This window comes from Oncorhynchus keta, chromosome 26, assembly GCF_023373465.1.
Source record: "Oncorhynchus keta strain PuntledgeMale-10-30-2019 chromosome 26, Oket_V2, whole genome shotgun sequence".
Classification (NCBI taxonomy): Eukaryota; Metazoa; Chordata; class Actinopteri; order Salmoniformes; family Salmonidae; genus Oncorhynchus; species Oncorhynchus keta.
Genome location: NC_068446.1, coordinates 29,908,318 through 29,932,305, shown reverse-complemented (window position 1 = coordinate 29,932,305; position 23,988 = coordinate 29,908,318). Strand labels below are relative to the sequence as shown.

General features: G+C 42.1%; 1 protein-coding gene across 2 annotated transcripts; it reads left to right on the top strand.

Annotated features, from left to right (window-relative positions):
• The first annotated feature begins 10,921 nt into the window (after positions 1-10,921).
• LOC118376426 (nuclear factor interleukin-3-regulated protein-like) lies at positions 10,922-23,453 on the top strand. 2 transcript variants are annotated; one of them, XM_035763140.2, is made up of 2 exons: positions 10,922-11,189; positions 21,453-23,453. In XM_035763140.2, exon 2 carries the CDS (start codon positions 21,486-21,488, stop codon positions 22,323-22,325), a length of 840 nt encoding a protein of 279 aa, XP_035619033.1. In that variant the 5' UTR covers positions 10,922-11,189; positions 21,453-21,485; the 3' UTR covers positions 22,326-23,453. The 2 variants fall into 2 exon arrangements, with proteins under 2 accessions (XP_035619033.1, XP_035619032.1); XM_035763139.2 differs by having other exon boundaries at positions 21,380-23,453.
• Positions 23,454-23,988: the final 535 nt, after the last annotated feature.

The window sequence follows — 23,988 nt, the reverse complement described above, 5'->3', positions numbered from 1 at the left end:
AAAGGCAGGAAGTGGTTTTGCCACACAATGAACTGAAACCTGTACTGTATCTCAATAGTTTAAAGTGGCTTCCTCTCCTCATACCTCCATCTGCACTAATGTGAAAGAACTGGACAGTTGTGAGAAAATACCCAATAGGCCGTCCACCACATTGTTTTCAGCCACCATGTATTCTCAGTTCAGTGCAGATAAATGAGTTTAAACTACTTTAGACTATTATAGATATGCCCTCCTGGCAGTGTTGGGAAGTAGTGAACTACATGTAGTTCAACTAGTAATTTAAATTTTCTTTGCAGTAGCTTGGTGGTAGTTGAACTAAAGTCAAATCTAGGTAATATTTCCTGTAGTTAATTACTTCTTTGCCATGTAGCAGTGTAGCTACAGTCCATTCAGAAAGTATTCAGACCATTTCCCTTCTCCACATTTTGTTATGTTACAGGCTTATTCTAACATGGATTTTTTTTTAAATCCTCTTCATTCAACACACAATACCCCATAATGACAAAGCGAAAACAAGTTTTTAGAAATGTTTCAGATGTATTAAAAATGTTAAAAACTGAAATAACTTATTTACACACAGTATCAGTCAAAGTCTACTCATTCAAGGGTATTCCTTTATTTTAACACTTTTCTACATAGTATAATAATAGTGAAGACAACTGATATTTACTTTTAAAAAACTTTTTTTATTTAACCTTTATTTAACTACACAAGTCAGTTAGGAACATATTCTTATTGACAATGACGGCCTACACTGGCCAAACGCTGGGCCAATTGTACAACGCTCTATGGGACTCCCAATCACGGCTGGTTGTGCAGCCTGGAATTAAACCAGGGTGTCTGTAGTGATGCCTCAAGCACTGAGATGAGGTGCTTTAGACCGCTGCGCCACAAACAACACATACGGAATCATGTAGTAAAAAAAAAGAGTTAAACAAATCAAAATATATAATATTTTAGATTCTTCAAAGTAGCCACCCTTGGTCTTGATGACAGCTTTGCACAATCTTGACTTCTGTCAACCAGCTTCACCTGGAATGCTTTTCCAACAGTCCTGAAGGAGTTCCCTCATATGATAAGCACTTGTTGGTAGTTTTTCCTTCACTCTGCGGTCCAACTCATCCCAAACCATCTCAATTGGGTTGAGGTCAGGTGACTGTGGAGGCCAGGTCATCTGATGCAGCACTCCATCTCTCTCCTTCCTGATCAAATAGCCCTTACACAGCCAGGAGGGGTGTTGGGTCCTGTTAAAAAACTAATGATAATCCCACGAAGCGCTGGTGTATCACTGCAGAATGCTGCGGTAGCCATGCTAGTTAAGTGTGCCTTGAATTCTAAACAAATCACTGACAGTGTCACCAGCAAAGCACCCCCACACCATCGCACCTCCTCCTCCACGATTCACTGTGGGAACCACAGAGACCGCATTTGACCAAAAGACAGATTTTCACCGGTCTAATGTCCATTGCTCGTGTTTCTTGGCCCAAGCAAGTCTCTTCTTATTATTGGTGACCTTTAGTAGTGGTTTCTTCGCAGCAATTCGAAACCATGAAGACCTGATTCACACAGTCTCCTCTGAACATTTGCTGTTGAGATGTGTCTGTTACTTGACCTATGTGAAGCATTTATTTGGGCTGCAATTTCTGAGGCTGGTAACTCTAATGAACTTATCCTCTGCAGCAAAGGTAACTCTGGGTCTTCCATTCCTGTGGCGGTCCAGGTAAGAGCCAGTTTCATCATAGTGCTTGATGGTTTTGTGGCAGCACTTGAAGAAACTTTGAAAGTTCTTGAAATGTTCCGTATTGACTGACCTTTATGTCTTAAAGTAATGATGGTGTCAGCGATTGGGTGCAGAGATGTAGCGGAGTCAGGCGCAGGACACAGGTTTGAGCAACACAACGGAGTTTACACAAAAAGTCAAGCAAAAATTCAAAATAGGAACATACATACACACTAGCACATACAACAACCACTTAAGACACCAACAATCACGGACAGAACAGAAATGTATGCCAGAGGGTTAAATAAGGAACATGATATGGGAATTGAAACCAGGTGTGTGTGATACAGACAAAACAAAACTAAAATGAAACATGGATCGGTGGTGACTAGAAAGCCGGTGACGTTGACCGCCGAACACCACCCGAACACCACCCGGACAAGGAGAAGGGCAGACTTCGGCGGCAGTCGTGACAGGTGGACTGCCGTTTCTCTTTGCTTATTTGAGCTGTTCTTGCGTATGGACTTGGTCTTTTACCAAATATAGATATCTTCTGTATACCACCCCTACCTTGTCACAACACAACTGATTGGCTCAAACGCATTAATGAAGGAAATGAATCCCACAAATTAACTTTTTACAAGGCACTCCTGTGAATTGAAATGCATTCCAGGTGACCACCTTCTGAAGCTGGTTGAGAGAATATCAAGATTGTGCAACGCTGTTATCAAGGTAAAGGGTGGACACTTTTAAGAATCTCAAATATGACATATATTTTGATTTGTTTAACACATTTCTTGTTACTAGGTGATTATTTCATAGTTTTGATGACTTCACTACTATTCCACAATGTAGAAAATAGTACAAAAATAAAGAAAAACCCTTGAATGAAAAGGTGTGTCCAAACTTTGGACTGGTACTGTAAGTATTCAGACCCTTTGCTCTGAAGCTGAGCTCAGGTGCATCCTGTTCCATTGTTCATCCTTCATCTACAACTTTATTGGAGTCCACCTGTGGTATATTCAATTGATTGGACATGATTTGGAAAGCCACACACCTGTTTATATAAGGTCCCACAGTTGCCAGTGCATGTCAGAGCAAAAACCAAGCCATGAGGTTGAAGGTTCTGTCCGTAGAGCTCTGAGACAGGATTGTGTTGAGGCATAGATCTGAGGAAGGGTACCAAAACATTTCTGCAGCATTGAAGGTCCCCAAGAACACAGTGGCCTCCATCATTCTTAAATGGAAGAAGAATGGAATCACCAATACTCTTGCTAGAGCTGGCCGCCCTGCCAAACTGAGCAATCAGGGGAGAAGGGCCTTGGTCAGAGAGGTGACCAAGAACCCGATGGTCACTCTGACAGAGCTTCAGAGTTCCTCTGTGGAGATGGGAGAACCTTCCAGAAGGACAACCATCTCTGCAGATCTCCACCAATCAGGCCTTTATGGTAGTGTGGCCAGATGGGGCGGCAGCGTAGCCTAGTGGTTAGAGCGTTGGACTAGTAACCGGAAGGTTGCAAGTTCAAACCCCTGAGCTGACAAGGTACGAATCTGTCGTTCTGCCCCTGAACAGGTAGTTAACCCACTAGGCCGTCATTGAAAATAAGAATTTGTTCTTAACTGACTTGCCTATAAAAATAAAAATGGAAGCCACTCCTCAGTAAAAGGCACATGACTCTCAGAACATGAAAAAAAAGATCATCTGGTCTGATGAAACCAAGATTTAACTCTTTGGCATGAATGCCAAGCGTCACTTCTGTAGGAAACTTGGCACTGTCACTACAGTGAAGCGGCGGCATCGTGTGGTGTGGTGTGGTGGCATCATGCTGTTGGGATGTATTTTAGTGGCAGGGACCGGGAGACTAGTCACGATCGGGGGAAATATGAACCAAGCAAAGTATAGAGATATCCTTGATGAAAACCTGCTCCAGAGCGCTCAGGACCTCAGACTTAGGTGAAGGTTCACCTTCCAACAGGACATCCACCCTAACAGGACATCCACCCTAAGCACACAGCCAAGACAATGCAGGATTGGCTTCGGGACAACTCTCTTAATGCCCTTGATTGGCCCAGCCAGAGCCCGGACTTGAACCTGATCAAACATCTTTGGAGAGACCTGAAAATAGCTGTGCAGTGACGCTCCACCATCCAACATGACGGTGCTTGAGAGGATTTGCAGAGAAGAATGTGAGGAACTCCCCAAATACAGGTTGTGCCAAGCATCATATCCAAGAAGACTCAAGGCTGTTATCACTGCCAAAGGTGCTTCAACAAAGTACTGAGTAAATTGTCTGAATACTTTTGTAAATGTGATGTGATTTTTTTATTTTATACATTTGCAAAAATACATTTAAAACCTGTTTTTGCTTTGTCATTATGGGGTATTGTGTGTGGATTGATAAGGGGGGTTGGACAATGTACTACATTTTAGAATAAGGCTGTAATGTAACAAAATGTGGAAAAAGTCAAGGGGTCTGAATACTTTCTGATGCACTGGAACTACTGGAACTATACACTACATTTAATGCAAAAATAAAATAAAATCATTTCCTTCTTTTTCCGCATCAGACCTGCCTAATTCTCACTTGAAACATTGTTTTTGTGTTTAATATGCTAAATTACATATTCTGATAACATATGACCCCAAAGTGATCTGTCTTGCAATTTGTAGTTATGACATTACAGATTTACATATGATAATTTTTCACAAAGTAGTTTGGATGTAGTTACTTTAGTTAACCAACCTGTATTTCTCTTAAGCTTAGCTTTAGTGTAGCTTAACTTCTTCCGGTGTGAAGTAATTGGAAGCTTGGTAAACTATATTTTTAGAGTAGCTTCCCAATCATTGCCCCCTGGTACCTGTAAAGTATAGAATGAATCTTGAAATCACTACCAATAATAAGTCTGAGCACCACAACAAGCCCTGTCTACTAAATCTCAAAATGGATCCGTAATCCCACAAAGACAGTTTTTTTCAAAGTGCTTTTTGACTTCTACAGTATAATGGCATAAAAGGTATGCTTGCGGTAAGTCGGACTAGATACAAATTCAGCTGAATGTCTGTGGTTAAACCCTTTCAGTTGTTCGGAAATATAGACAATACTTTATGAGTCATCATGACCACAGAATCTGACAAGTTGTCAGGCTTTGGCAGTTCAGAACTATAGAAGACCTGTGGATGACTCACAGGAGAGCGCAAGCAACATGTTTAACACAAAGCTTCCTTTCCCCACAAGACTGTCCCCCACTTACTGCTTGGACAACCCCCCCACTCACCACATGCCTATGGCTCAACCATAGATACACAAACACTGACCCATTTCTACGGAGAAGATGTTTGTAAGGTAGGCTACAGTAGCGATACATACTGTAGGATGGGTACTTCAGTCATTTCTTGATTCAGTCAGTTCTTGATGAACTTTTTTTTTTGCTCAGGATTTCCACTTTCAGAACTCCTGAAGAGGCTAGGTAAGACTACTGAAAGTAAGCATGGTTTCCAACCACATAGATGCGCGTGCACAGAGATAAACACACCATGGGTGCACACGCACACACAAGAAGCTTAAAAGTTTTCAGAGCGCAAGATGCTCATTGTCTCATTATCACTTCACATCATGACAGCGAAACAAAGGTAGGCCTAAAACATCCAAATATGGTCACTATAGCTTACCAAAACGTTATTTGAAAATGATGGGAAATACCTACACCACTGTGCAGTTTATAGTTTTCTCAATATTTTGTAATAGTCTAAAGAATATCACCTTTTCCAGTATATTTTGTTGAAATTCCAACCTTGGCTTTTTTTGTATCAAGTCAACTATTATCAAGTCAATTACTGTGTAAGATAAATATTTCAAAGTCCAAGATATTTCCTTTAAAACAATTTTACTATAGAGCCTATCCTGTAAAGTGCTCATCTGTAAAAGAGACTTGGTCTCAGTATGACTCCCGGATAAATAAATACATTCTGTGTTCTCTCAAAGCCTACTGAGTGACATGTCTACCCCACGGAGTAGGGACGGGCCCCAGGAGGTTATATGCCAGCCCTCCTCCTCGTTGGAGAGTAGTGGTGGGGAGGAGGTGTCGACGGACTTCCCTGTGGCCCGGCTGTCCTTTCTGGGCCAGAGACTACTGAGGCTTGAGACTACACGCCGCAAGCGAGAGATGACCCCTAATGACAAGAAGGACGCCTGCTACTGGGACAAGCGCCGAAAGAACAACGAGGCTGCCAAACGCTCGAGGGAGAAGAGGAAGGTGAATGACCTTATCCTGGAGGGCCATCTGCTGGCCCTGAGTGAGGAAAACGCCCGGTTGAGGGCCAAGGTGTTCAACCTGCAGTACCACATGGACCTGGGGAAAGAGGCAGGCCCAGCCACACTGCCTTCCTATAGCTCAGCTCCACTGCTCTGGGGCCATCCCATCTCCCTCCTAGGTGACCAGCAGGATCTGGAAGGGCTGTTCCTTAGAACCATGGTAAACCCTACATTGATAACCAGCAGTGGTGGTGTGGGTCTCAATCAACGTAGTCCTCAGATTGGTTTTGATTCAGGTCTTCCTAGTTTCTTCCCTCAATCCCTCCTCTCACATATAAGAGCCTGTGCTCCAGAGAGTTTTGGATTGGCTGAACAAGAGAAAGCAGCTCACCACCAGATCTCCTCCAGCAATGATCTTCCTGGCAACGAGGAACCCCCTTCTGCCTCTAATAGAGCCTTCCTTCCCCCCTCTCACCCTTTCCCCACTTCCTCCATCATCACCCCCTCTTCATGCCCACCCCAGAATTGGCTGATGCCTGATCTTAGTCATTCCTCAATGCATACCAACCTGTTGATGCCCTGGGGTTTCCCCAGCCTCCCCCAGTCAGCCCTGTACCCCAGCCTGCCTCTCCACCTGCCACTGGAGGAGCGTGAGGGGCAGCACCAGGTCCTGGACATACACAGGGGCTTCAGGGGAAGGTTCAACACTCTGGCTCAGTTCAGAAGGTACCGCAGTCCAAACAGCTTCTAGCTAAAAGTGTTGCTAAGAAGAAATCGGACCCAGATATTAATACATGTTGTAACGGTAATCTTAGAAATAAAGGTGCTAACTAGAACCTAAAAGGGTTCTTCGGCTGTCCCCATAGGAGAACCTTTTGAAGAACTCTTGTTGGTTCCAAGTAGAACCGTTAATGGTTTCACGTAGAACCCTTTCTACCTGAAACTCAAAATCGTTCTACCTGGAACCAAAAAGGTTTTCCTATGGGGACAGCCGAAGAACTCTTTTGGAACCCTTTTTTCTCAGAGTCTTTTAAATGTCAGATAATGTCAGATAATAAACAGACACTGTATTTAATTAAAGGTTACTAATCAACAATTGCAATTATCATTTCAAATACTTCTATAAATGCATTATGTATAGAAAATTAATTTTGAGAGTGAACTGGGAATTCATTGAATGAATGTCACACATGCAGGAATATCATTTATTTATTTTTTTGGCAAAACATCAATTTGGTATTTCCCAAGAAACGGATTAACCCTTGAGAATGTAATGTACTTATTTTTAAAATTGAAATTGAAAATTATAATTTTCACACAATTATTCTTCTAAACAAATGCCTTTCAAATACAGTATATTTTAATCGAACACAAGTTTACAATTAACTCTGTTTGAATTTTGTAATTTCATCTGTTTTTATAAAAAAACGAGTTAATTCGGCTGTATACCTTATAGGCCTACAAGTGTAATTTGTCCAACCGCAGCAATACAACTGGTTTAACAACTTTTACAATTACAGTGAAGATTCAATTATTAGGGATAAAATAGACAGATTGCATTTTCTTTCAATCAATTATTGATTACTTACACCAATGAAACATACACTTTTTCAAAGATAATCAAATATTTGTCTAGTTCTGAAATAAGCAATATAGGGTAGGGCAGGCTTGAAGGCGATCAAAGTAACATTTTCAATCACTTTGTCCTATTAGGTGTGGGGAAAAAACTTTTGCTTTTAGTCTATTGTCAAGAATAAGTGACACTAACACATCAAGCAGACCTAACGCACGCTGCAAATATGGATTTGAAATGCCTTGACATCTGCAAACGGAGATGAGCGACATCGGTTTGAACATTTAGCTTAGCCTTATAGGAATTTTACAGTTCAAATAGCGTTTTGTCTGTGGTGTGAAGCATTGAAACTGGGTGCTCTTTTTGGTTGGTGGGTGGTAAATCCCCTCTACCCCACACTGAGAATTCCGTTATTGACAACTATTGCACATTGCAGAAAGTTAGACATTACCTCAATGCATTGTCGTGGGAAAGGAGACATTTTCTAATCAAAACAAATCGACATTTATTTGTCACTTGTACAGGATACAGCAGGTGTAAACAATACAATTCACATACAATAGAAGTCGGAAGTTTACATACACCTTAAACTCAGTTTTTCACATTTCCAGACATTCAATCCTAGTAAAAATTCACTGTCTTAGGTCAGTTAGGATCACCACTTTATTTTAAGAATGTGAATGTCAGAATCATAGTAGAGAGAGTGAATTATTTCAGCTTTTATTTCTTTCATCACATTCCCAGTGGGTCGGAAGTTTACATATACTCAATTAGTGTTTGGAAGCATTGCCTTTAGATTGTTTAACTTGGGTCAAACGTTTTGTGTAGCCTTCCACAAGCTTCCCACAATAAATTATGTGAATGTTGGCCCATTCCTCTTGACAGAGCTGGTGTAACTGAGTCAGGTTTTAACTTCCTGACTGATGTCTTGAGATGTTGCTTTAATATATCCATATAATTTTCCTTCCTCATAATGCCATTTATTTTGTGAATTGCACCAGTCCTTCCTGCAGCAAACAAGAAAAGTGTGCTTTCTGGTTTGCTAAATATACCGAATTTGAAATGATTTACACTTTTAATTTTACTTTTGATACTTTTGAGCACATTTGAGCAAATTCCATTTACTTTTGATACTTAAGTATATTTAAAAACAAATACTTTTAGACTTTTACTCAAGTGATTTTCTGTTATGGTATCTTTACTTTTACTCAAGTATGACAATTGGGTACATCAGTAGTAAGAAAAGCACATAACACATATGCTGAGCACTTGTTGGCTTGTTCAATCTGCGGCCCAACTCGTCCCAAACCATCTGAATTGTGTTGAGGTCAGGTGATTGTGGAGGGGAGGTCATCTGATGCAGCACTCAATCACTCTTCTTCTTGGTCAAATGTGCCTTACATGGCCTGGAGGTGTGTTGGGTCAGTGTCCTGTTGAAAAATAAATGATAGTTAGACTAAGCGCAAACCAGGTGGGATGGCGTATCACTGCAGAACGCTGTGGTAGCCATGTTGGTTAAGTGTGCCTTGAATTCTAAATAAACCACTGACATTCACCAGCAAATAACCCCCACACCATCACACCTCCTCCTCCATGCTTCAAGGTGGGAACTACTCGTGCAAAGATCATCCATTCACCTATTTTGCATCTCAAAAAGATGCAGTAGTTGGAATCAAAAATATCAAATTTGGACTTTCCACCGGTCTATTGTCCATTGCTCGTGTTTCTTGGCCCAAACAAGTCTCTTCCTATTATTGGTGTCCTTTAGTGGTGATTTCTTTGCAGCAATTCGACCATGAAGGACTGATTCACATAGTCTCCTCTGAACAGTTGATGGTGAGATGTGTCTGCTACTTGAACTCTGTGAAGCATTTATTTGGGCTGCAATTTCTGAGGCTGGTAATATAGTGCTCAAAGTTTTTTGCAACTGCACTTGAAGAAACCTTCAAAGTTCTTGACATTTTCCGCATTGACTGACCTTCATGTCTTAATGTAATGATGGACTGTCATTTCTCTTTGCTTATTTGAGCTGTTTTTGCCATAATATGGACTTGGTCTTTTACAAAACAGGGCTATTTTCTGTATACTACCCCTACCATGCCACAACACACCTGATTGGCTCAAACGCATTAAGAAGGAAAGACATTCCACAAATGAGCTATTAACAACGCACACCTGTTAATTGAAATGCATTCCAGGTGACTACTTCATGAAGCTGGTTGAGAGAATGCCAAGAGTGTGCAAAGCTGTCATCGAGGCAAAGCGTGGCTACTTCGAAGAATCTCAACTTTTTTCCTTACTACATGATTCCATATGGGTTATTTCATAGTTTTGATGTCTATAAAGAAAAACCCCTTGAATAAGTAGGCGTGTCCGAACTTTTGACTGGTACTGTATAACTACAATAACTACAACTATAACTAACCATTTTGTAGACAGTAACTACAAAACCAGTATAGTAACAGTTATAGTAACAAAACAATATCACATTAGAGAATCAATTGGGCAACTCATGAACTCTTGAAGCATGGTCCTCAGACCAGCACTATTCTACATGTTAACAGTTATTAGACCTCCAGGAGAGGATACTGCAGTACAGCACTCTGTACACTGCACAACATGGCAGTAAAATGCAGCACCTGTTTCTATGATAAGCCACTAGATGGAGTCCTTTACTACCAGACACAGAATCTCAGTCATGACATGCTTTGTCAATATAGTATTGTTTGTCAAAATCGTCTGAATCATACAGGTTAATCCCCAAAATATTTTATGTAAAATTGTATGAAGTAATTATTAACTAGTTATTAACAAACTAGAAAGCTTGTGACAGTTGTGAACAAATGTAGCCTAACTGTTGATGCTGGAGAATTAAAAAGTGTGGTGACACACCAGGTCTATGATGTTTTGCCATTCCACTGGAATTTCCCTATTGGATCTTGATCTCAAATTTGCAAAACAATATTTTATAATAAAGCAATAGAACGTTTTCAGAGATTCCACTTTCCAGTGTTTAACCTAGTGGACAAAGAAGTACTGTAGGTCGTTCCTAACATTTTTATTGAACATTTGTGGGAAACTTGAGGTCATATGAGGAACTTTATGCATCATAAAGTAAGCTGCCTTATCACCACATAGAATACATAGTGATGGTTAAGGGCTGGAAAGAGAGAAACAAATATTTGACGTTTCTGGGAAGGACCCGGTAAGCCAGGTATCATCAGATCTAAAGGCTGACCCTTCCAGGCTCTCTCTGATCAAACCCATCTCCCAGACGATAACATGCGTAAGCCTCAAACTTTACACTGAGGGGGACTGAGGGGGATACAGACACACAGAACACAAGTGATGGGCTAGGCTCGATGGTGCAGGGGTGGAAAGACAAACAGGCAGACAGACTTAATGCGCTAAGAGTGAGAAAACAAAAGGTTGTGAGATGTCACACATAGTATTGGTGGTCATAGCCACATTACTGCAGGTGAACTTCACTTCAGTTACAGTGGAAGGATGATTATACAGTTCTGTAAGTTGCCGTCTGTTTCTCACAGAAACGCAATGGGTGGGCGGTGGCACTTTGAGTGAGGTCGTTGTCATGTTGCATCAGTGGTGGACTCACTGGAATATAGTTGTCTGGCAGCAGAAGGTAAGATCCTGTGTTCATTTTCACCTAATTTTCACCCAACTAAATTCAAGTTCCCTTCACATATGACGTATACAGCTACAGGGAGAGTGAGGTAAATATCAAGGAGTTGATTGGGTACAATATGTCATTTTTTAGAGTCATGCTCTGCCGTCTGATCTAACTCTCAAGTCTCAGGTTGCAGCAGTCATCAGAGAGTATTAATGCACTCTTGAATTCCTAACAAATATTTTCAGACTTGAAAAGTTAGTCTTGATTTAAACAATTCTAGTTTTGAGATTTTTGGAGTGTGTTATCATAGCAAGTCTATTTTACATGTGGTATCTCAGATCTGGGTATATTTTAAATGAGGTGACTTCCCCATTTAAAAAAGATTACACATTTTATAAAATGTTGACACTGGATAGGAGCTAGTTTTTTAAACAAATTAACATCTTTCTTTAACTTATTTAGAATACTTTTGTACAACATACAAAAACCAATACAATAATGCTATTTATTGCATATGTGTTGCATAAGTGTAAACTAGGAGAAATGTGAAATGTAGTCAGGCAGTGTAGGACCTGTAAGACCTTTCTACATTTACATAAAAGTGATTACAGCAATGACAAATATTTTGAATTGACCGATGATTGTTCTATATAAGAGGGTGAAAATATAGAATTGTAAAAGAAGAGACATCAGACAGATATTATGGTCTATTTTATTCCCTGTTGAAAACGCGACAAACTTTGTAGAGTTAAAGGCTTAGTTACTTCTTCTCCCTACATACTGTATAAAGCTTGTAGAAGGTAGAACAACCAGAAAATTAATAATGGAACTCGTTGTTGTTCTTCTTCTTCTTCTGATGACGAGCTAATAAATAAGAGTCAATTAAAGTGTTATTCATAAAAAAGTACTTTTCTTATAGACACATAGAATTCTTGAAATACAATACAATCCTAACTGATTTGATATGTTATTTTTTGAAGAATGTATGCGTTAACTGAAAAAGCATGCTTGTAATGAAGGCAAAATTCCCTGGAGAATTTAAGAGGTACTGGACATTTTCTATCATTGCCACCGTGACAGTTCGCCGAAAACATAAACAGCAAAAGTCAGGAGGTTAACCAATGGTTTCCTATTAGGAACCAGGGAGAGAGACTCAAGTACTTCACAAAGCAAGGAAGGAAACAACAACAGACCAACTGGTGCTGTGACTCTGCTGCAGTAAAAACAGATAGGTGTCAAAAGAAGAAGTTTGAGAGTTTCTTACTAAAAAGCAGGGTCTATAATAAGCATGTCACTAAGAAGCAGGTGCAGAACTCTAGCAGTGAGGTTCTCGTCTCTGGAGAGGACTGTTCAGGAAGCTGAGCAACTCTCTCTGCTGCAGTCCTGTGCTTTCAAGCTTCCCTAATCGCTAACGCTGTACACAGCAGCAGTGCTCTCCAATTGCTAGTTCTCAGCCCTTGACCCCTGACAAATGTCCTCCAACTCATGGTTCCCTTACAAAAAAGATTGAGGTTTTGAAACTGCAGTAGAAGTTCAGTAACTGCAGTCGCCTGTGGTATTTTGGACTCAGTAAATGCAAAATAACTGCAGTGTACCGCAGTTGAACAGCAGTTATACTGCACTTCAACTGCAGTTACAAACTTACTGCAGTAAAAAAAAAATGTTATTTTGGAAGCAGTATTTTCAGTATACTGCTGTTATATTGCAATCTGACTGCAATCTTTTTACGGAAGAGTTGGGGCAAGTTTTTCCAGTTTGTACCCATTTAGGCCACTCTGCCATCTCGACACAGAGCTGCTCTACTTCCAGCACCTCTAGCACCAGGCTGTAAATATGTAGCACCACATGAAATAATGTGCAACAGTACAACAGCAATGTCAATGAGGTTTAAAATGGTCTGGATGTGGTTGTACACGCCATAAACAGATTGGTTGCTTCTAGTTATCAATTGATGAAGATATGCATTAAGAAATTATCATGGCCTGCAATTTTTCTAGCTCATCATACAACAATATAAAGAGAAGGTACAACTGCAAGGGAAACGTTGAGAAGTCCAGCTATATCTGGTGTAGGGGAGTGGGTAGACTATATATAGGTATTTTGACCTCTAAACGCGTGTGCTCTCCACCACAAGGCAGAGCACTAATCTCTGTTTCTCATCTCAGTCTTTGGGTAAATGTTTATGTCCTTTGCTTTGACTGCCACTTCAAAGAGTAAGTATCAGCAACGCGCAACAACGCTGGTCTACTGTGATCTACATGAATAGTCAAATTCTCAAAGTTGTATTTTCTGGGGTTCTCGTACATGCAACATTTCCATTTTTAAACTATTTTTCAATATTGTTAACTTTCGTAATATTTCATTGATGTTGCAAAATTGCTTCAGACAAAGATCTACATAATAATAATATATCTAATAGGACAGACAGCGAGACTGCTCGCAAAGTATTAATGAAAATGAGAACTTGCAGGATATTTCACTATAAGTTGAGGTAAAAAGCTATAATAGTTATGTTTTTGCACTTTATACAGCACTGGTTCGTGTGTGAAATCCTGTGCGAAAACATATTTTTCAGTGCATCTATGGAAGTGTTAAGTACAGCGGTCAACAAGAGGTGTAAATATCTGATTGTACATTTTGCCCGTTAAGAAGCTTTAATTTTGCCTAATGGTGTCACGACTAATGGTGTCACCACCGAAGTCGGCTCCTCTCCTTGTTCGGGCGGCGTTCGGCGGTCGACGTCACCGGCTTTCTAGCCATCGCTGCTCCATTTTTCATGTATCCATTTGTTTTGTCTTGTTCCCCGCACACCTGGTTTTCATTCCCCAATCAATTCATATGTATTTATTCCTCTGTTCCCCATCATGTCTTTGTGTAAGATTGTTTGTGTTACGTGTGTATTGTTGACGCGCCAGACTGGCTTGTTTTTTCCGTGCTATTTTTTCACGAAGATGTTTATTGTTAAACCAATTCTTGTGACTGTTTTGCACGTTTTGCACTTTTGCCTAAATAAAGTGTGTGCCTGTTCACAAATCTCTGCTCTCCTGCACCTGACTTCGATACCAGTATGCACACATCTGACAAATCGAGACAATAAAGAGAGCGTGTCCCATGTGTGCATGTGCGGTTAAAAAGACTCATTATACTCATCATATTAATTAGCCAAAGGCTGAAACCTTGGTCAAAGGCAAGAGGGCTCTTAATATACCAGTATCACAATACTATTATACTGCACTTTCCATGACAAAAAAGTAAAACACAAAGAAGACTAAACTCTTTAAAAACCTGCTTTTTGTTAAATAGTGTGTGCTATAGTTAGGAAAATTAGCAATTGTGACTCTGAATGACAACATAAGGCTGTTTGTATGTTTTCAATATTACAATGATTTTCCCCAAGAAATGTAGTTTGCTTCATAATAATATTAATTATCATGTTTTTTTTGCGTGCCATGATACTTCTGAGTATCACGATACTGGTATCTTGACAACCCTAAAAGGGAGTGAGGTGGGAACATCCCTCTGACCCATGGTTATTAACAAATTATTTTCATCTCTCAGAGCAAAATGTTGACCTTCATAGACATGACAACCATCGGGGAATTTTGCACAACACAGACGTGTGTCTGCCAGTGTGATTATAGCAATTTAGAATGGACACACTGTATTACCTACAGTTGTGATTGTGATCAGACACTTGATCAAAGGTATGATGAGTAAGTGGTCTCACCCAAGGGCACAGTCATTGCTGGTATGTTTACAACATTTGAACTCTGAGAGAGTAAATCCCCGGATCGGTAGCTTACTTCATTTTACACTGACATTTTACTGAGCTTCTTCCCAGGGTACAGTGAGAGCAGAGCAGCATAAGCCATATGAAGTTGAACACATGCCTTTCCCTCAAGGCCTCATATCTCCAGATCGCATAACTTACACTAAGCTCAAATGACATCATTGTTGGTCTCATGTTACATAACTGGCAAATAAATGTAGTGTAAATCTCTAGTGTATTATTGTCTATTTCACATTTACAAGCCATCTTGTTTGCAACACACCACTGTAGGACCTTACCTTGTCCCTGCTAACCGGGTCTTTAACCTTGTCTATAACCTTGTCTATAACCGTGTCTATAACCTTGTCTATAACCGTGTCTATAACCTTGTCTATAACCTTGTCTATAACCTTGTCTATAACCGTGTCTATAACCCTGTCTATAACCTTGTCTATAACCTTATCTATAACCTTGTCTATAAACCGTGTCTACAACCGTGTCTATAACCCTGTCTATAACCTTGTCTATAACCTTGTCTATAACCGTGTCTATAACCTTGTCCCTGCTAACAGTGTCTATAAACTTGTCTATAACCTTGTCTATAACCGTGTCTATAACCTTGTCTATAACGTGGTCTATAACCTTGTCTATAACCTTGTCTATAACCCTGTCTATAACCTTGTCTACAAATATGTCTATAACCTTGTCTATGGTCTTGTCTATAACCTTGTCTATGGTCTTGTCTATAACCTTGTCTATAACCTTGTCTATAACCCTGTCTATAACCTTGTCTATGGTCTTGTCTATAACCTTGTCCATGGTCTTGTCTATAACCTTGTCTATGGTCTTGTCTATAACCTTGTCTATGGTCTTGTCTATAACCTTGTCTATAACGTTGTCTATAACCTTGTCTATAACGTGGTCTATAACCTTGTCCATGGTCTTGTCTATAACCTTGTCTATGGTCTTGTCTATAACCTTGTCTATAAAGTTGTCTATAACCTTGTCTATAACCTTCTCTATGGTCTTGTCTATAACCTTGTCTATAACGCTGTCTATAACCTTGTCTATGGTCTTGTCTATAACCTTGTCCATGGTCTTGTCTATAACCTTGTCTATGGTCTTGTCTATAACCTTGTCTATGGTCTTGTCTATAACCTTGTCTATAACGTTGTCTATAATCTTGTCTATGGTCTTGTCTATAACCTTGTCTATGGTCTTGTCTATAACCTTGTCTATAACGTTGTCTATAACCTTGTCCATGGTCTTGTCTATAACCTTGTCCATGGCCTTGTCTATAACCCTGTCTATGGTCTTGTCTATAACCTTGTCTATAATATTGTCTATAATAACTTATGGACTAGAGCTAGAGCTGAAGCTGGAAGTTTACATACTCCTTAACAACATACATTTAAACTCAGTTTTTCAAAATTCCTGACACTTAATCCAAGTACAAATTCCCTGTCTTAGGTCAGTTAGGATCAACACTTTATTTTATGAATGTGAAATGTAAGAATAATAGTAGAGATAATTATTTATTTCAGCTTTTATTTATTTCATCACATTCCCAGTGGGTCAGAAGTTTGCATACACTCAATTAGTATTTGGTAGCATTGCCTTTAAATTGTTCAACTTGGGTCAATCATTTCGGGTAGCCTTCCACAAGCTTCCCACAAAACGTTGGGTGAATTTTGGCCCATTCCTCCTGACAGAGCAGGTGTAACTGAGTCAGGTTTATAGGCCTCCTTGCCCGCACACGCTTTTTCAGTTCTGCTCACATATTTTCTATAGGACTGAGGTCAGAGTTTTGTGATGGCCACTCCAATACCTTGACTTTGTTGTCCTTAAGCCATTTTACCACAACTTTGGAAGTATGCTTGGGGTCATTGTCCATTTGGAAGACACATTTGTGACCAAGCTTTAACTTCCTGACTGATGTCTTGAGATGTTGCTTCAATATATCCACATCATATGACTTTGTCATGATGCCATCTATTTTGTGAAGTGCACCAGTCCCTCCTGCAGCAAAGCACCCCCACAACATGATGCTGCCACCCACGTGCTTCACAGTTGGGATGGTGTTCTTTGGCTTGCAAGCCTCCCCTTTTCCCTTCAAACATAACGATGGTCATTATGGCCAAATTGTTCTATTTTTGTTTCATCAGACCAGAGGACATTTTTCCAAAAAGTCAGATTTTTGTCCCCATGTTGTAACGGCGTTCTTCGTTTGTCGAAAGAGAGTCGGACCGAAATGCAGCGTGGTGGTTACTCATGTCTTTAATGAAACAATCGCGATACATAAAATAACTATTACAAATACAAAACAACAAACGGAACGTGAAAACCTAATTACAGCCTATCTGGTGAACACTACACAGAGACAGGAACAATCACCCACGAAATACACAGAGAAACCCCGGCTACCTAAATACGGTTCCCAATCAGAGACAACGAGAATCACCTGACTCTTATTGAGAACCGCCTCAGGCAGCCAAGCCTATGCAACACCCCTACTCAGCCGCAATCCCAATAACTACAAAACCCCAATATGAAATACAACAAAATAAACCCATGTCACACCCTGGCCTGAACAAATAATAAACGAAAACACAAAATACTAAGACCGAGGCGTGACAGAACCCCCTCCCTAAGGTGCGGACTCCCGGACGCACCTCAAAACCATAGGGAGGGTCCGGGTGGGCGTCTGTCCATGGTGGCGGTTCCGGCTCGGGTCGTGGACCCCACTCCATAAATGTCATAGTTCCTCCCCTTCGCGTCCTGGGATAATCCACCCTCGCCACCGACCATGGCCTAATAGTCCTCACCCAGAACCCCACTGAACTGAGGGGCAGCTCGGGACTGAGGGGCAGCTCGGGACTGAGTGGGCAGCTCGGGACTGAGGCAGCTCGGGACTGAGGGGAAGCTCGGGACTGAGGGGCAGCTCGGGACTGAGGGGCAGCACGGGACTGAGGGGCAGACCAGCACTGAGAGAAAGCCCAGTACTGAGAGGAAGCCCAGTACTGAGAGGAAGCCCAGTACTGAGATGAAGCTCAGGCAGGTAGTAGGCTCCGGTAGATCCTGGCAGGCTGGCAGATCTGGAAGATTCTGGTTGACTAGCAGATCTGGAAGAGACTGGTTGACTGGCAGATCTGGAAGAGACTGGTTGACTGGCAGATCTGGAAGAATCTGGTTGACTGGCCGATCTAGAAGATCATGGCTGACTGGCGGATCAAGCAGCTCTATGCAGACTGACAGCTCTGGCTGCTCCATGCAGATTGGCAGCACCTTGCAGACTGGTAGCTCCTTGCAGACTGGCAGCTCCTTGCAGACTGGCAGCTCCTTGCAGACTGGCAGCTCCTTGCAGACTGACAGCTCCTTGCAGACTGACAGCTCTGGCTGCTCCATGCAGGCACAGGAAGCCTGGTGCGGGGAGCTGCTACCGGAGGGCTGGGGTGTGGAGGTGGTACTGGATAGACCGGACCGTGCAGGCGCACTGGAACTCTTGAGCACCGAGCCTGCCCAACCTTACCCGGTTGAATACTCTCGGTTGCCCTGCCAGTGCGGTGAGGTGGAATAGCCCGCACTGGGCTATGTAGGCGAACTGGAGACACCGAGCGCAAGGCTGGCGCAAGGCTGCCCTGCCATGTAAGCCGGCCCAAGGAGACGCACTGGGGACCAGATGCGTAGAGCCGGCTTCATGGCATTTGGCTCGACGCTCAATCTAGCCTGCACTGCATAACACGGTGCCTGCCCGGTCTCTCTAGCCCCCCGGTAAGCACAGGGAGTTTGCGCAGGTCTCCTACCTGGCGTAGCCATACTCCCTGTTTTGGGGCTGATTCCCGGGCTTCCATCCACGTCGCCGTGCTGCCTCCTCATACCAGCGCCTCTCCGCTTTCACCGCCTCTCGTTCCTCCTTGGGGCGGCGATATTCACCAGGCTGAGCCCAGGGTCCTTTTCCGTCCAGTTCTTCCTCCCATGTCCAATTCTCCAAGTGGTGCAGCCTCTCCCACTGCAGCTGCTTCTGTTGCCTCTCCTGTGGCTCCTGCCTGTTAACACGCTGCTCGGTCCGTGTGTGGTGGGTGATTCTGTATCTGTGTAGTGTTCACCAGATAGGCTGTATTAGGTTTCACGTTCCGTTTGTTGTTTTTGTATATGATAGTTATTTCATGTATCGTCGTTTCTTTATTAAAGACATGAGTAACCACCACGCTGTATTTCGGTCCGACTCTCTTTCGACAAACGAAGAACGCCGTTACACATGTGCAGTTTCAACCATCGTCTGGCTTTTTTATGGCGGTTTTGGAGCAGTGGCTTCTTCCTTGCTGAGCAGCCTTTCAGGTTATGTTGATATAGGACTCGTTTTACTGTGGATATAGATACTTTGTACCTATTTCCTCCAGCATCTTCACAAGGTCCTTTGCTGTTGTTCTGGGATTGATTTGCACTTTTCGCACCAAAGGATGTTCATCTCTAGGAGACAGAACGCGTCTCCTCCTTGAGCGGTATGGCGGCTGCGTGGTCCCATGGTGTTTATACTTGCGTACTATTGTTTGTACAGATGAACGTGGTACCTTCAGGCATTTGGAAATTGCTGCCAAGGATGAACCAGACTTTTGGAGGTCTACAAATATTTTTCTGAGGTCTTGGCTGATTTCTTTTGAGGTCTTGGCTGATTTCTTTTGAGGTCTTGGCTGATTTCTTTTGAGGTCTTGGCTGATTTCTTTTGAGGTCTTGGCTGATTTTCCTATGACTCAAATTATGTAAATTAGAAGCTTCTAAAGCATGACATCATTTTCTGGAATTTTCCAAGCTGTTTAAAGGCACAGTCAACTTAGTGTATGTAATCTTCTGACCCAGTGGAATTGTGATACAGTGAATTATAAGTGAAATAATCTGTCTGTAAACAATTGTTGGAAAAATGACTTGTGTCATGCACAAAGTAGATGTCCTAACCGACTTGCCAAAACTTTAGTTTCTTAACAAGAAATTTGTGGAGTGGTTGAAAAACGAGTTTTAATGTCTCCAACCTAAGTGTATGTAACCTTCCGACTTCAACTGTACATTCACCTGGTCTCCTTCAGATTATTCTAGTAGTTCTTCTGTTCTTCTGTTGCTCTATGTTTCTGGCGTCATGGTGCTGGCAGTTGGTGCATTATGGTCTCATCTCTGTGCTGTAGGAAACATGGTGGAGAAACAACGTCAAACAGCCATCAGCATTGTAACCCAAACCAGCCCGCGACCAATCAATCTCAACTATTGAGCTGCATACCACTGACATCCAGACAGATCAGAGTTCACATTGGGACATGGTGCTCTTACTAATAAGCATGTAATGGTTCAGGAGAGACTTTTATTAGGGTTGTATTAGGGTTTCTATTTTACAGTGGCTAGGGCCCATGCACCTAACCTCTTAAGTGTGTGTGTGTGTGTGTGTGTGTGTGAGAGAGAGAGAGAGAGAGAGAGAGAGAGAGAGAGAGAGAGAGAGAGAGAGAGAGAGAGAGAGAGAGAGAGAGAGAGAGAGAGAGAGAGAGACAGAGACAGAGAGAGAGAGAGACAGAGAGAAGAGAGAGAGAGAGAGAGAGAGAGAGAGAGAGAGAGAGAGAGAGAGAGAGAGAGAGAGAGAGAGAGAGAGAGAGAGAGAGAGAGAAAGAGAGACGGAGAGCGAAAGAGAGAGAAAAAGAGAGTGTAAGAGAGGGAGAGAGAGAGAAAAAAAGAGTGTGAGAGAGGGAGAGAGCAGAATTGTGAAACCAAAACCTTCCTTGTTTCTAAAACGGGCCTGATCTGCATCAAGCAGATTGAGTGTGATCGCAACTCTCAACCACTTGACTTGCCCGTTCTGTCAGACAAAATAGTGGTAGTAAAAAAGTAATAGTAATCTAGGAAAACAATATGAGTTTATTAGTCAAGTTGAAGGAAGAGACAGGTCCAGAGAGGTTCCTGTGTCAAATCTAGAAGCTGGTTGTGTGAATGACATAAAAGCTGGCACAGCAAAGACTAGACTATATATACTTACACTATATCATACCAACTCTCCAACATGAGCATTTTAATGTGCAGGCCATGCATACTGTCTGGTCTCTGTCTACGAGTTGAATCACACATTAAATGTACACGTCTTTCAGACATTAAGAGCAAAACGTGTTACATTATTTCAGTCACATTAGAGGGGATGGCTACACCTCAGACAACTCCTCCTCTCTGCCCTTCCACCATATACACCACTGCTTTATTCAGCCTGTATATCCGGTTAGACAGTGGGATATGAGTGTGTTAGTGGCTCTACAACACCATGTCATTCAAAGATTTCAATGCTCAAACACAGAAATTAATAAATGATCTGATCTGTGACCCAGACTGTATAGCAGAAATGTGAAAATGTATAGCCTAATCATAGGATTTTGCAAATAACTAATAATAAACATTCCCTTCACAGGAGAAATCCTAGGCAGAAACCTGAACGAAGTGCACGAGAACTTACTTATCCTTCTTTTATCTGCCCAACCAAGAAATAGCCATCCTACTTTCTATACTGAGACCAGATGGAGCCCATGTCAGTATCTCCAAATGGGAGCACGGAGACAGTGGAGGATGGTCATACAGCCTCCCTAGAGGGGGCGCTGATACACAAGGGCCTGAGGCGCAAGAGAGAGTTCATTCCAGAGGAGAAGAAGGACGTCACATACTGGGAGAAGCGTCGCAAGAACAACGAGGCGGCCAAGCGCTCGAGGGAGAAGAGGAGGGTAAACGATTATGTGCTGGAGAGCCGCCTGGCGGCCATGAACAAAGAGAACGCCCGGTTGAACACAGAACTGCTGGCCCTCAAACTCCACTTTGGCCTGGTGAGCCCTGCGGGCTATGCTGCCCACCAGAGCAGCCTGCTGCGGCTCCACCATGCCCATACCCACAGCCCTCATTCTCCGCCACCCAGCAGCCCAACCCAGTCCCTGGACAAGGACGTCTACTGGGGTAGGAGGCCCAGCTACAGAGACCCCTCTACTTTGCCAAATTACCACCACCTACCCCCTGTCCTGACTGGACAACTGGCTCCTGCCATGATCAATCCACATGCTCTACCAACTAGAAGGGCCTATCCATACTTCTTAGAAATTCCTGGTGTTGTCCACCCTGCAAACTCATCCTCCCTTCTTCTGCCCCCGCTTCTCCCCTCTCCCCTATTGTCCTGGACGGGGGTTCCCTTGCTGAGGCCCACCCCTAGGAGAGGGGGTTCAGATGAGGAGGGAGAACAGCAGGTCCCAGCAGCCTCCTCCAGTGCTGCATTACCGCACAAGCTGAGGCTGAAGACCATCAGAGCTCCTACTGTCCACAGGGATGTCAGAGACAGGGCCTCCCCCCCGCTCCCGCTCTATGTATCTGACTGACTGACCACATAGAACATGGCACAGCAGCACAGAGCAGACCAACCACAGCACTGAGAACATGAAGGATCCATGCTCTTAGCGCTGTAACATTGACACCAAAGTTACAGAAATGCATTATGTCCAACTTAAAACAGACATTTGTCTTTTGATTCATTTTCTGAAAGATGTTGCTTCTCAGGTTTCGCCATGCTTCCTTACTGTCCAAGTTAACTGGATTAAATACAATGTAATATACTTTACTGGCAATCATGGTAAACTAGCTGGACTTTGGGATGAAGCTCTGTTTCATAGTACTGAGGGACTCTGGGGTGGTGGATGAAATTTATCGTAGAACATACAAGGTGCAATTTCAAAACTTTGTTGCAGCAGTTTTCCTCTTGGTATATGTCACTCACTGACAGTCACTCAATTAACCCATGTCAGTTAAATATTTTTAGATTGGTCAATTAGTCTAGTTAGTCTAGCCAGCTATCTAAACTTGTAGTAATTATGGCCGAATTACCAATCGAAAACGCAGGGCACGTGCCCAGCTGCCCTGACCTCCACAGAGCCCCCATTGATTTTGTTAGTCACTCTCACTCAGATATCACATTAACCTGGCAAAAGTCATGGCAAAATGTGCAGAATTGCACAAAATGTCTCCCCACCCAAGGGCAAAATGTGTAGAATTGCAGGAAATTGGCTGTAAAACTGAAGAGAAAATGTTTTCTGTAAAGCAAACTTAATTGTTTACCTTTGTTAATAAAATACTTTTCTGCTAACAGATCCCTCATGTATTAAATTATATTTTCTAATCTCGGTACTGAGTTAGTGTGTAGCGGCTAATTGTATAGCTAATAGCTATGTGTTTTCAGAGAGACAGGTGGGTGAAGCTACAGAAACCAATGTGATAAATGCTGGGGTTATTTATGCTTGTTTTTGCTTTTCTCAAGACTGCACTAAAACTCAGACCCTGACAACAACCCTGGTGAGGAGTATGTTTTTGGGTTGTGGTTACAGACATATTATTTTTGTCTGCTCTGCCTGCCAGCATTTCAAAGGTACTTCATAGAGCTACTTCATAGAGGTGGAGAGATGGGCCACCTGTGACATGTTTTCTAAGGGATAGGTCGAAATTTACTGGTTGGTCCAAAATAGGGGAGGGTTGACAAACTTGTTTTTAGCTTTGGGGAGGGTTGTGTGGTTTTTGGGGGAGCACAGGGGAGGGGAGTGCGTTTTTTCCTTGGTTTTCATTAGCTCTTCTGCTCGTATTTCCCCAATAAACAATGGCCTGACTTACTTTTGATATTATCCTATTAAAGTTTAGACAGGCTTATGAAGGTTTGGTATGGTGTGGTTATTATTATGAAGCTATAGCTACTGCAGGCCTATGATATGAAGGCAGTGTGCCACGGCACTCCAACTGACTCCGACAATTGAACTCTATCTCTCTGGGGTGAGGACTAATCTTCTCTTCCTTTATATTGGCTATACCAGTCAAACGTTTGGACACACCTACTCATTCCAGGGTTTTTCTTTATTTTTGACAATTTTCTACACTGTAGAATAATAGTGAAGACATTAAAACTATGAAATAACACATATGGAATAATGTAGTAATGACAAATAATAATAAACAAATATATATTTTATATTTGAAATTCTTCAAAGTAGCCACGTTTTG